Source organism: Monodelphis domestica, chromosome 6 (assembly GCF_027887165.1).
Source record: "Monodelphis domestica isolate mMonDom1 chromosome 6, mMonDom1.pri, whole genome shotgun sequence".
In the NCBI taxonomy this organism is placed as follows: domain Eukaryota; kingdom Metazoa; phylum Chordata; class Mammalia; order Didelphimorphia; family Didelphidae; genus Monodelphis; species Monodelphis domestica.
Window position 1 is genome coordinate 209,132,606 of NC_077232.1, and position 13,238 is coordinate 209,145,843.

Below are 13,238 nucleotides of genomic sequence, written 5' to 3' on the forward strand. Positions count from 1 at the left end.
TCTTAGATTCTAAGCCCTTGTAAACCTTAAAATTTCACAGACTTATGAATGTTAAAAATTTTACTCCACATTAAGGAATCCTCCAATTCCCTACTTGAAATAATTCCCTACCAGATAGTGAGAACTCTACTTGAATGTGAAAACTCCTTGCTATGGGAGGACCTCAATTCCACCCCTACTTAAGACTGCTTTAGGGCAGAAAACTCCTTACTAAACAATGAAAGTACTTGAAAACCATACTTATAGAGGAAAGGAGTCATTTGAGCCATGCCTGTTTTAGGAATTGATACAATGGGATTCTAAGTGCCTATAAAGGTGGGGCAACTTGTAAACTACTTAGACCTAAAAGGTGAAAACTTACTCAGAGGTTTCTCTTAATGAAATTAGTCGACACAGCAGCATTTTTTTTCTGACTTACTAAAGAGATTAATTTACTCAGCTGTGAATTCAAAATGGGCTGTCTTTTGGAAAACATCTACAGTGATTGGTAGATGGAAGAACTTCGGGGAGGTGACATAGGAGATTTTGCCCTTAAAAATAAGAGCTCAGAGAAGAGCTAGAGGTGATTCTGAAACATTTAGATTGAGGAGGACTCATTCTGAAACATTCAGATTGAGGAAGGACTGATTCTGAAACATTCAGATGGAGGAGGGAGCTGGTGAAAGCAGCTGAGATGATGCTGGCCTGGTGTCACTAGAATCCTTGCTTAGGCAGACCTTGTGGTGAGTGTTAAAAGACTGACTGACTGATCTCTCTCTCTTAAGACTCAGGCCTAGGCCATGTTGGCTTAAGGCCCTTCATACTTATTTCCTTTTTCTCTCTTTCTCTCTTTTCTTTAATTCCACATTTGTATTAATTAAAATCTCTATAAACCCAGTTGACTTGGATATTTGAATAATTGGGAATATTTCCCTGGCGACCACCTTATATTTGATTTAAAAACCAAGACACTGTAGTGAAACATATTTCTGCAGTCAAATTTACTCACCCTCTCTTATATCTATCACAATTCATATCTTCCACCATTTTAACTCACTACAGTTTAAGACCTCAACCATTTTAAATCTAACACCCTAGACCCTGAGAAGGGTAATCAACCTTGTAAGGTATACATAAATCCATATTGGAGTTAAAATGTACTTTCTAGAAATTAGGCATGTCCCTTGTATTGCTACTATTTTTTAAATGGAAATGCCATTAAAAATAAGAAAACATAAAATCATAGGGTCAGCCTGACCTCACAGTTAGCAGTCCAAACTCAGGGTCAGAATGTTAGGAATTCAAGTCCCACCTCAGGTGTCTTCTGGCTCTATTATCCCACTTCACCTCTCAATAGTCACAGGTAATTCTCTAAGGTTACAATTGTTGCTCTACTTTGTTAGAGGTGAATTTTTTTTAAATTTTTTTGTCCATAGTGACTCTTCCAAACATTCTACCAAGTTGTAGATAAACCTGCCTTTTGCTTTGCTAAAGGGAATATTCACATAAATTGAATAATACATTTTAAACTATCAAGTTGATGTTATATACTTTATCTATTTATATCTACTAATACTGATATATTTATAAAGATTGTTTTTTTTTAAATATTAGAGAAGCAATATAGTATAGTGAAAAGAGATAGATCTAAGTTCTAGTCCTGCCACAGATACATACTGATCTGGGTGATACTGGACATAACACTTAACCTTGTAGTACCTCCAGGGAACTCTCTGAAACTGGAAATTGCAGAGCAGTCATATAGTGGACCTAATGCCCCACAATTCAAGCTGTGGCCAATAGGCTTTCTAGCTCAGTAGGATCTAATAGAGCTTGAACTAGCCTGACAGAGACTTCAGATCCCAGGTAGACCATTAGGAGACATCGAAACAAGACATTAAGTAAATAAATAATATGGCTATAAAAGAGGGGTATAGAGCATAATGATAATAAATAACATTGAGCATTTTAAAGTATACGCAGTGCTTTCAAATAGCATTTAATTTTATCTTCACAATAATCTTAGAAGATAGATGCCATTATTATCTTCACTTTACAGATAAGGAAACTGAGGCATAGAACAGTTAAATGGCTTATCCAGTATCACACTACCTAAAAGTGTAGAGGCCAGATTTTAATTTAGGAAAAACATCTCTTACATGATGTGAGGAGCATTATTCTCTCCACCATATCACCTAACTGCCTATACTGTTCAACTTTAATACTGAAAGAGAAACCAACAGAATTAATTTGTGAAGAATTGCATGAAGAAAAAATTAAACTTATATTAAAGACTAAAAAATTTTAAGAATATATTTAAGGATCTGAAGACTAGAAGTCATTTCAAGGACTGATATAAATAAAATTATTTAGACAATTAACAAGATATGAACAAATATTTCTCGAAGGGAAAAAATCCCCCAAAACACTAAAGATGATAGAAATACAAATCAAGGATTGTTATAAATACAGTTTGAATTATCATGAGCTTTCACTAAGTATTACCTACCATTCTTAAGAATGGTGAAAGTTTCTTTTTCCAGTTGCAATGGATGATTCTACTCTTGGCTCGTTGAGAAAGTGGCAAGAGTTGGAGGAAAGCCACACTCAAACAAAGCATCCTGCAAAGATCAGCTGCTTCCTCCAGAGTTAAGGCTTTATCACAGTCCTATGAATATAATAGAGCTCATGTGACATGCAGAAAAATTCTGGTTAAAGCATTCCTACTCTGAATTTTGCTTTTCTTTATCCATTTTCCTTCTTCGTTTGATAAAGTAGAAGGGAAAATTTTGTTTACTTTGATGTTGTTGTTCAATAGTCTAGTAATGCCTGCCTTGTCCTTACCCTGTGGACCAAAGCACATCAATATTGTCCATGGAGTGATTCACCATTTTCTTCTCCAATTTTGTTAGGATCAGTTCAGACCTGGTTCTTCCTCCATAGTGCCACCTACCTGCCCTATGAAAAATACTGATCCCTATTACTACATAAATGGATGAAAGGAATAGAATGGTTGAGGAGGATAAGAAGTTTTGTGGAGTAGAGGAAGGAGTTTTAGAAAGCTCAAATCAAGACTTATTACAATAGGAGAATTAATTAGTAATTTGTTGTAATGTGGAATAAAGAGATTGCTTGGGCATTCTAGGAGAAATGAAAAGGTATGGGAGAATATAAAATTTATTTTAGAGGAATTTTTGCAAAACCCAAAGGTCCCTAAAGGGGAGGTTAAGTGGTACAATGGATAAAGAGCTGGATCATCTATAAAAATGAGCTGCAAAAGGAAATGGCAAAATATTCCAATATCTTTGCCAAGAAAACCTCAAAATGGGGTCATGAAGAGTCAGACACAACTGGAATAACTGAAGAACAAGGAATTGTTATTTTTTAAAAAACAGTTATTAACTATTAAAGTGATAGACCATGGGATGCAAGTTAGATATAAATCCAAAAGGACTTTCAGTTTTCATGAGGATAAGTTATGGGACAAGTAGAAGAAAGAACTTTGGTCAAATAGAACAAAAAATTATGTAAGTTATTTGGAGGTTTTTGCACTTATGAAGAAAGTTAACATTGAATTTGTCAGAGAGAAAGTAGGGAAATTTGAAGGAGAAAAATCCCTAGCTATTGATACTGGTCCACATTCTGCTTCAAAGAAGGGTTGAAGAGAAGGATCAGGGTTAAGGAAGATTAAGGGAAATGTAAAGCCAATTCACCATGAGCTGCAAAAGTCAGTGTCAGTTCCTATTTTCAAAAAGAGGCTAGAAAACAAAATTGGTTCAGGCAGGATCAATTTTCACACAATTTATGTTACTAATGAAATTTCCATTGTCATCTGTATGGTTTACTGAGACCCCAAGCCAAGCCACAAAACCTTTGTGTCTTCTGTATCCTTTTGCCTAGACCTTCAATAATAACAACACCAAGCCTTATAGGGTAAAGGGGTTTACAAATAAATCCATACAGGACATCATTTCTCATCATGTGGAAGACCTAATAACATTTGGAGAACTGCTCCAGGATATTTTATAAACATTAAACATGATGAAGCCATGTATAATTTTTTTAAATGTTTAAAAATATTATTTTTCATAAATAAAGGTTATTGAATAATCAAATAGAAACTTTACTTGTGCACTCTCTTCTTTGCCTTCCCTTGGTTCCTCAGAAGTTTCTACACCATCTATCATGTTTTTGTAGGTTTTTAAAACCACTGAACATGAAAGAGAACAGACAATACTTTTGATATCAGCTCCTTCTGGCCACATATTCCTAAGAAGAGACATTGTCTGATGGACCTAAAATTAAAAAACAAAAACAAAGCTTCCTTAATCTAGATGGTAAAAAAGAACAGGGAACACATCTCAGCAGCAAGAGTTAGAAATAGAAATTCCATTTAAAATCACCCTAGACAATATAAAATACTTAGGAATCTATCTGCCAAGACAAACAAAGGAACTATTTTAACACAACTACAAAACACTCTCCATACAATTAAAACTAGATCTAAATAATTGGAAAAACATTAATTGCTCGTGGGTAGGATGAGCTAACATAATAAAAATGACCATCCTACCCAAATTAATTTACTTATTTAGTGCCATACCCATTGAACAACAAAGAAATGGTTTTACTGAATTAGAAAAAAATAAAACAAAATTCATTTGGAAGAACAAAAAATCAAGAATATCAAGGGAAATATTGGAAAAAATGTGAAGGAAGGTGACCTAGCAGTACTAGACCTCAAACTATTCTATAAAGCAGTGGTCATCAAAACAATATGGTACTGGCTAAGTGACAGAAGGGAGGATTTGTGGAATAGACTTGGGGTAAGTGACCTCAGAAAGACAGGCTATGATAAACCCAAAGACCCCAGCTTTTGGGACCAAAATCCACTATTTGACAAAAATTGCTGGGAAAATTGGAGGACAGTATGGGAGAGATTAAGTTTAGTTAAAAATCTCACACCTACACCTAGATAAATTCAAAATGGGTGAATGACTTGAATATAAAGAATGAAACCATAGGTAAATTAGGTGAACACAAAATAGTATACTTATCAGATCTTTGGGAAAAGAAAGATTTTAAGACCAAGCAAGAATTAGAAAAAATTACAAAATGTAAAATAAATAATTTTGATTACATCAAATTAAAAAGGTTTTGTACAAATAAAACCAATGCAACTAAATTTAGAAGGGAAGCAACAATTTGGGAAAATATCTTCATAACAAAAAACTCTGACAACTGTCTAGTTACTCAAATTTATAAAGAACTAAATCAATAGTACAAAAAAATAAAATAATTTCCCAATTGAAAAAAGGGCAAGGGGCATGAATAGGCAATTTTCACATGAAGAAATCAAAACTATCAATAAACACATGAAAAACATGTTCTAAATTTCTTTTAATCAGAGAAATGCAAATCAAAACTCTGAGGTGCCACCTCACACCTAGCAGATTGGCTAACATTATAGCAAAGGAAAGTAATAAATGTTGGAGGGGGTGTAGTAAAATTGGGACATTAATGGTGGAGTTATGAATTGATCCAACCATTCTGGAGAGCAATTTGGAACTATGCCCAAAGGGCGATAAAAGACTGTCTGCCCTTTGATCCAGCCATAACACTGCTGGGTTTGTACCCCAAAGAGATAATAAGGAAAAAGACCTGTACAAGAATATTTATAGCAACACTCTTTGTGGTGGCAAAAAATTGGAAAATGAGGGGATGCCCTTCAGTTGGGGAATGGCTGAACAAATTATGGTATATGTTGGTGATGGAATACTATTGTGCTAAAAGGAATAATGAACTGGAGGAATTCCATGTGAACTGGAATGACCTCCACGAATTGATTCTGACTGAGAGGAGCAGAACCAGGAGAACATAATACACAGAGACTGATACACTGTGGTACAATCGAATGTAATGGACCTCTCTATTAGCAGCAATGCAGTGATCCAGGACAGTTCTAAGGGACTTATGAGAAAAAAACATTATCCACATTCGGAGGAAAATCTGTAGGAGTAGAAACACAGAAGAAAAACAACTGCTTGATTACACGTGTCATTGGGGATATGATTGGGGTTATAAACCCTAAATTATCATCCTAGTGAAAATATCAATCATATGGAACTATGTCTTGACCAAAGGCACATGTAAAGCCCAACTGTGCATCAAATATGAGAAGTAGTTGGGGTGAGGGAAGGGAAAGAACATGATTTTTGTAATCCTGGAAAAATGCTTTAAATTAATCAATTAAATTCAATTTGTGAATTTTTTTAAAAGAAAGAAAAGCAGGGAAGGATTGAAGTTCCAGAATGGAATTATTTAAAAATCTAAGAAAACATTTGTACTTTATATCAATGTTCACTGACATTAACAATAAGAAATAACCTGGCATAGTAGAGAGAAGGGTATAACACAGAGTTAGAAGATATGACTTTAAATTCCACCTTTGGCCAATATATGCTGCTGACCTTGGGAAAATTATTTAACTTCTCAGTGTCCCCAAGCAACTCTTTAAGATTATAAATACCATAACATGAGTCAATCTGCATAGGCAGAAGCATTTTCCTCAATAGAAATTTCCTCTAATAATAAAACCAAAGATTCAGGTATGTATAATAATTATGATTATGACACTTAATATTTATGTGATCCTGGGCAAATCACACACACACAAACACAGAATCACAAAAATATTGTTTTCCTATCTGTTGAAGGGACAATAGCATTATCTACATCACAGGGCTATTGTGAGCATCACATGAAATAAATCTATTAAGGCCATAGTATAGCGTATGGCACAAAGCAGAATCCACATAAATACTAGTAATTGTTATTAATATAAAATTTTTTAGAAAAATATATGGTGTTACCTCTTTGTTCATATTTCTCACATTCAACTTCAAATATTTGTACAAAAGTAATTCTGTAGCTGGAGACACTTGAAAACTCCTAATGATGACCTCATGAGCTTGATGCAATTCATTCTTGTGCTAAAAAACAAAATGAAACAACAAAAAATGAATAATTCAGTGTTTTAATTAAGCTAAAATTATATGGCCTATATTACTATTTCTTGAGTATGATGTGGAAATCTGTTATGTGATTGTAAGCTTAGGTCTTCAATTTGTCAGATAATTCAACTTCAAAGACATTTAAGACATTAACCTAAATTGTCTCACTTCATTTTATAAATAGACTTCCACTCGCAAAGTACAGCAGGAGGATTGTAGCTATTTGACCATTTGCTCCAGCACTTTAAGGGTCAGCTTCTCCAGTTGGGAGCTTCCTTTGATTTTTCAGTTTATAATCCATTTACAGTTTGGGAGATGATTCTCAAGAATTGTTGAGAGAGGAAAAAGTCATCATACTGTGTTTCTACTCATGATGTGCTTCTAATAACTTAGTTTGGTTCATTGAAAGGAAAAAGAATAAGTCATTACTTGGCTCATAAGTCTTTTTGAGTCTACATTCAGTGGCAAAGCCTTAAAGAACCCAAGGCCACCTGCATACCTTGGTGAGACTTTATAAAGGGGCTATAGTAATGTAGAAGTGGGAGAAACATACTACTTAAGCAAAACAGTGTGTCTTTGTGAGCTGGGGAAAATTGGTTCAACCTGTAGGGTCTCAGACCATAGGATGCATTATGCTTTGGTATTCAAAGACCTTCATAAGATGCCTCCTTCTCTTTCCATTCATCTTCTATCTCACACCCTCCCTTTATTGATTCTATAATCCAGTGACATTGACCCATTTAGTTTTCCTCCCACAAGACACTCCATCTGGGAATTTTCATTGGTTGTTCCCATCCATGGAATGCTCTCCCTACTCACTTCATCCTCCTGGTTTATCATGGCTTCTTCCAAGCCTTCCCTTCCTTCCAAATAAAATCCCACCTTCTACAAGAAACCTTTCCTGACCACTCTTAATTCTGGTGACTTTCCCCTTGGATATTTTCATTCCATCCTTTACGTAGCTTGTTTTGACATAGTCATTTTAATGTTGACTTCTTTATTAGCTTGTGATTTACCTAAAAATGAACACTGTTCTTCAGCTTTCTTTGTATTCCCAGAACAACTTAACAGTTCAAAAGAGAATACCACTTTATGCCTATTGATTGACTAACCAGTGCTTAACAAACTTAAAAAGTGGGTATTGCTGCTCTCCCCATCTTCTTTCTTACTGTGGCACCATTTGTTGGATTCCTTCTCCTTATTCCTCATTCCTTACCAGGCAACTCAGAGAATAACAATTTTTCAATAATCCAGTCTTCTACACCCACTCTCCTCATGCTTCTATTAGTGCCATATCAGTTCTTTTTTCTAAAATTGAGTACTGAGTATCTGGGGGAGGGGAGGAGGGAAGGCTTAAATTGGAATTTGTATCTTGCTTGATGCCTGAACCACTAGCCTGCCCATGGAGCTAGAAGAAATGAAAGATGCAAACCTGTGATCTTGCCCATTGGCCTCTAGCTACCATCCCCATATAGTGGCATTGCTTTTCCGGAATAGCTTCTTGACTTTTGCCCTAAAGTTTTTATCTTTTATAAAAGCAACCAATAAAAATGAACACTGCAACACAAATCAGAACACTAAAAGCAAGACAGTCTTAAAGAACTCAAACATTGGATGTCAAAAAGCTTTTACTACATTCTTCTTTCAAATAAACTATAAAAATAGTAATAGTAGTCATTTTGATAGCACTTTGAGAGTTACAAAGTATTTTACATATATTACTCATTCGATCCTCACAAAAAAACAACCTAAGAAAAAGTTGATATTTTATTACCTCTATTTTACAGATGAGAAAACTGAGGTTAAGAAGGGTTAAGTTACTTAATCAGGGCCAGAGAACTAAGTATTATTTGAAGCAAGCCTTGGACATAAGTCTTTCTGATTCAATATCTAGTGTTCAATCCACTGAATAACACCAACCTGCCTCAAAAATATTTAGTAAGTTTTGAAGTATCATTTAAATGTCTCTTCTTTTTTTGTTCATGATTATTATTTCTATTCTTTCCTGTTGAGCTTTCAGGGCTTTGGGAGTTAAAAGAATAAGATATATAAAGAGAAGTAATGGTCAAAACCTTATCATCTTATCAGTTAGAATTTAGTGATGTTTTAGTTTTGCTGAAGTGCTATTTTCTTCTTTCTTTTCTATTTTTTATTACAATGGATAGCTTTCTAGGGAATGGAGAAGCAGATCTATATTTGTAAATGAAAGTGATACAAAAACAAAAGATAGTAATAAAATTTAAAATAAAAAATATCACCTGATAAAGATTATTAATGGTATTCCAGGTCTTTACCATGCTTAATAGTATGTTTTTAACATCTCTAACAATCCATAAGAATTTTAAAAACATAATATTAATGAGTTTGATGAACCTTTTTTCCTGTAATATTCATTTGTAGTAGAAATTGATTAGTTATTTCATTGAACATTTTAAAAGCTGCTCTATAATCAAGGATATGAACAACAGAACAACTTTCTCTTTTACACGTGTATTCTTAATTCAAGTTATTTGTTTTCATTGAGGGACTCATATAACTCATATAAAAAGGGAAAAAAAAACATACCTGTTCAAAAAATTTCCAGTGAGAATAAAGAGGCTGGACTTGATAGCCAAAAATTCGGAGCATATTTGTTTCTTGTTCTGAAGCAAGGACCACATTGATTTTCTTCTGAAGAGCATGAAGTATAAATATGTTTAAATAATCAGTTTGACGACTTGTTATTCCTTCATCTGAGACAATTAGGAAGTATGGGTAACTTTCTTTAAGAAAAATCTCCCATTCTGGGGACAGGCAACTGGAAAATTCAGTATGAATGGGAACTTGCGTGTTGTGTTCTAGATGCTGTATCAATGCAGTGCGGAGACTGAGTAGTTCCGGATGATTAAAAAATATATTTTCTACGTCCTATATAAATTTTTCAAAGAATTAGTACAGCACAAGAAAGATGAGACCCATATTCTTCCAACATTAAAATACTTAACTTTAAATAGAGACTAATGCTTATCTCTGAAGAGCTAAAGGTAGTAGATGATGAAATCAAAACACTTTCTCTTAAAGTTAAAAACTGTCTCCTGTGCCTAGAGGGTTGTTCCTTCTCAACTATTCCTACTGATCTGGAAAATTTCCTTTAAGTCTCAATTGAATGTCATCTTTTACTGGAAGCTTTCCCCAATTCCTCTTAATTCTAGTGCCTTCCTTGCATTAATTACTTCCCATTTATCCAGCTTATAGCTTATTTTACACACATATATATGTAGATATTAACATATATGTAAAACAATGTAAGATATACATATATGTATTCACATGTTGTGCCCCCCATTAGATTTTAAACATCTTAAGTGCAGACTCTTTTTTGCTTCTTTATATAACCCGAGATAGTGCCTACTAGCACATAGTAGGTGCTTAATAAGTGTCAATTGATAAACTGTACTTTCAACTCACTCTCCAGTAGGTTCTTCCTCCACACCAACTTCTTGAGCCCCACTAATGATTAACCTTCCCTGAAGACTGTTATCTGATTAGTGAGACCCTTTCTAGGAATGCCCTAACATAGGAGTCCTCACCATGCTTCTCACTTCACTGCTGTCAACTAGTTGTGTCCAATTCTTGACCCCATGTCAGATTTTCTTGGCAAAGATATTGGAACTTATCATTTCCTTCTCCAGTTCTTTATAGATGAAGAAACCAAGGTAGCCAAGCTTAAGTGACTTGCCCAAAGTCACACAGATAATAAGGGCTATATCTGAACTCAAGTCCTTTTGACTCTAGAGCCTGTGTTCTATCCACTCTATCCACTGCACCAGCTAACTGCCTATACAAACACATACACACATACCCAAATATACACACCTTATATTTCCATACACACCCCTTATATTTTCATACACACCCACAAACACACAGATATACACTCCCCTATATTTTCATACACCCCTATCTATCTGTAAACTGTGGAAAGACACATTTTCATTACCTTAAAGAAAACTATTACATATCTGGCATCCTTTTGATTGAAATTGTGCAGAAATTGTTCCACTATATAGAAGAAGTGAAGATTTTGTCCTTTCTTTAATGTCTTATTCCACATACAAGTGATAAATAATGAATCTCCATCAATCAAAAAAAATTCAGACTCAATAAAATCTTTAAGTAAGCTGACATTCCTGAATAGAAATAGAAATTTGGTAAATGCATCTGACAAAAGTGAAAATGAAAATTTTACATGTCAAGTCAAAAGATATCTCCACTTCATTCTCAACTTGTACAAACAAATGATGTGTCATATGTAGAAATACAAAGTTAAGGTTGTCCATAAGTAGGCCAAATTTTGTAAACTAAATTTAATAACAAATGAATGGCATTCCTCCTAGTCAATTTCATTAATACTCTTAATTATGAAATAATTAGCTTAACCTCTGACTCAAAAACTAGTTGTTCCCTATGCTTGGAACTCCCCTCCCATCTTTACCTTCTGCTTTCCCATCCTCCTTTAAGTAACAGCTTAAGTCCAACTTTCTGACATTTCTAAGGACGTATGAAAAAGAATGCTATCCAACTTCAGAAAGAACTATTGGAGTAGAAATGCAGATGAAAATATAGGGTTTGTCACTGGTTTATTTAGGCTTGTGATTTGGAGGTTTGATTTTATTCACTTATAAAACTGAATAACATGGAAATGGGTTTTGTGTGATAATAATTGTATAACCCAGATTGAATTACTTGCCAGCTCTGGGAGGGGGGAGAAAAGAAGGGAGGGAGACAATATGGATCATTTAACTTTGGAAAACTTATGTGGAAGTTTGTTTATTAAAATAAAATGAATAAAAAACAAATATAGTTCTGTCTTCTTCAGGAGGACTTTTCTAATTCTCCTTACTGCCTTTCCTCTGAGATTACTTCCCATTCCTTCTGAATTTATTTTGTTTATATATAGTAGTCTACATGTGTGTCCCCATTTTGCCTTTCAGACTGTAAACTTCTTGAGAACAGACTATTCCTGCCATTGCTTTTGTATATCTAGCATTTAGCACAATGCCCAACATACAGTGGATGCTTAAAATGTAAGCTCAAACAAGCACTTGTTGAACTTAAGTATGAATTATAATACTTTTAGAATCCAAATACAATTGTGGGAAAATGCATTTTTATTTAATAATCAAAACAGAAGGTTATATTGAAAAACTACAAATGTCTATGTAAGGAAAATTAACCTATTAACTGTTCAAAAATGAGTCTTTAACCAAAACTGCACTTTGATGTTTATGAGGCATAAATAAGGTTGCAGAATAATATTTGCTTTCTTTAGACAAGACTCACAACAACTTGTAAGAATCTGGAATACTCATAGAACAAATATATTATTAGAGAGAGAGCTTATAGATGTCCCTTAGGATGACCTGGATTTAAATTGTCAGGTAAATCTTAACCAGTATTAAAAGTGTCTAAAAAAATAACTACAAATTTTTTCTACTCTTCAAATGTTTCCATGATTTCTCCATTTGTCCAAAATAATATAAAATTCTATGTTTCGTGTCAGAGGTAAACAAATGCACATCTCCTATCCCAATCAGCAATGCTTAAAGAATTCTTCTTGCCAGGAAGTCTGTTATAACCTCCAAAACACAAAAGGATAAGTTTTCTAGAAATGATTCTTGTACTTATGCTAGTGAATTCCATTTTACTTACTGAGATTTTGCAAGACTATTCCAAATAAAGATGGACAATTTCCTCAAAAATTCTTTACATTCTGTTAATCCTTAAAAAAAAAGACATTATACATTAAATTTTAAAATACCAATATGGTGAAGATAATAAGACCGTCTTTAAATGTTACATAATAACAATATATAGTATTTGTACAGTGTTTTAAGTTTAGCAAAGTGTTTACCATATATTAACTTATTTGGCCTTTACAATAATAGCCCTTTAATGTAAGTTAGTATCTTCATGTTATAAGAAAACTGAGGCAGAGAGAGTTTAAGTGATATACACAGAGGGCCACACAGCTACTAAGTGACTGAGGGAACATTTTAACTTGGATCTTCATTCTTCCCAGAGCATAACTCTACCCATTTTGCCATCTACTTTCCCCCAGAGTATAATAGAGCCTAAAAGTCAAAAAGTCTTTATTAATTACTTACTTTACACCAGCCACATTACTATGTCCTCCCTACCTGTCTGCTCTGTGCTAAAGTCTTTTCTGTATGTGCTTCCTGGGAGAAGAAAAAAGGTAAATAGATG

The 13,238-nt window shown here is 34.0% G+C and overlaps 1 protein-coding gene across 2 annotated transcripts in view; it reads right to left on the reverse strand.

The window, feature by feature from the left end:
* LOC100021573 (probable ATP-dependent RNA helicase DDX60) overlaps window positions 1-13,238 on the reverse strand; it is a 110,094-nt gene that overhangs the window by 80,831 nt on the left and 16,025 nt on the right. For both annotated transcript variants that reach the window (XM_056802870.1, XM_056802869.1), the window contains exons 3-8: window positions 12,684-12,753; window positions 10,972-11,161; window positions 9,558-9,899; window positions 6,852-6,971; window positions 4,107-4,274; window positions 2,489-2,647 (exon numbers count right to left, since the gene is read on the reverse strand). In XM_056802870.1, the coding sequence (XP_056658848.1) occupies window positions 2,489-2,647; window positions 4,107-4,274; window positions 6,852-6,971; window positions 9,558-9,899; window positions 10,972-11,161; window positions 12,684-12,753 (1,049 nt within the window). The remainder of the gene's footprint in view (window positions 1-2,488; window positions 2,648-4,106; window positions 4,275-6,851; window positions 6,972-9,557; window positions 9,900-10,971; window positions 11,162-12,683; window positions 12,754-13,238) is intronic.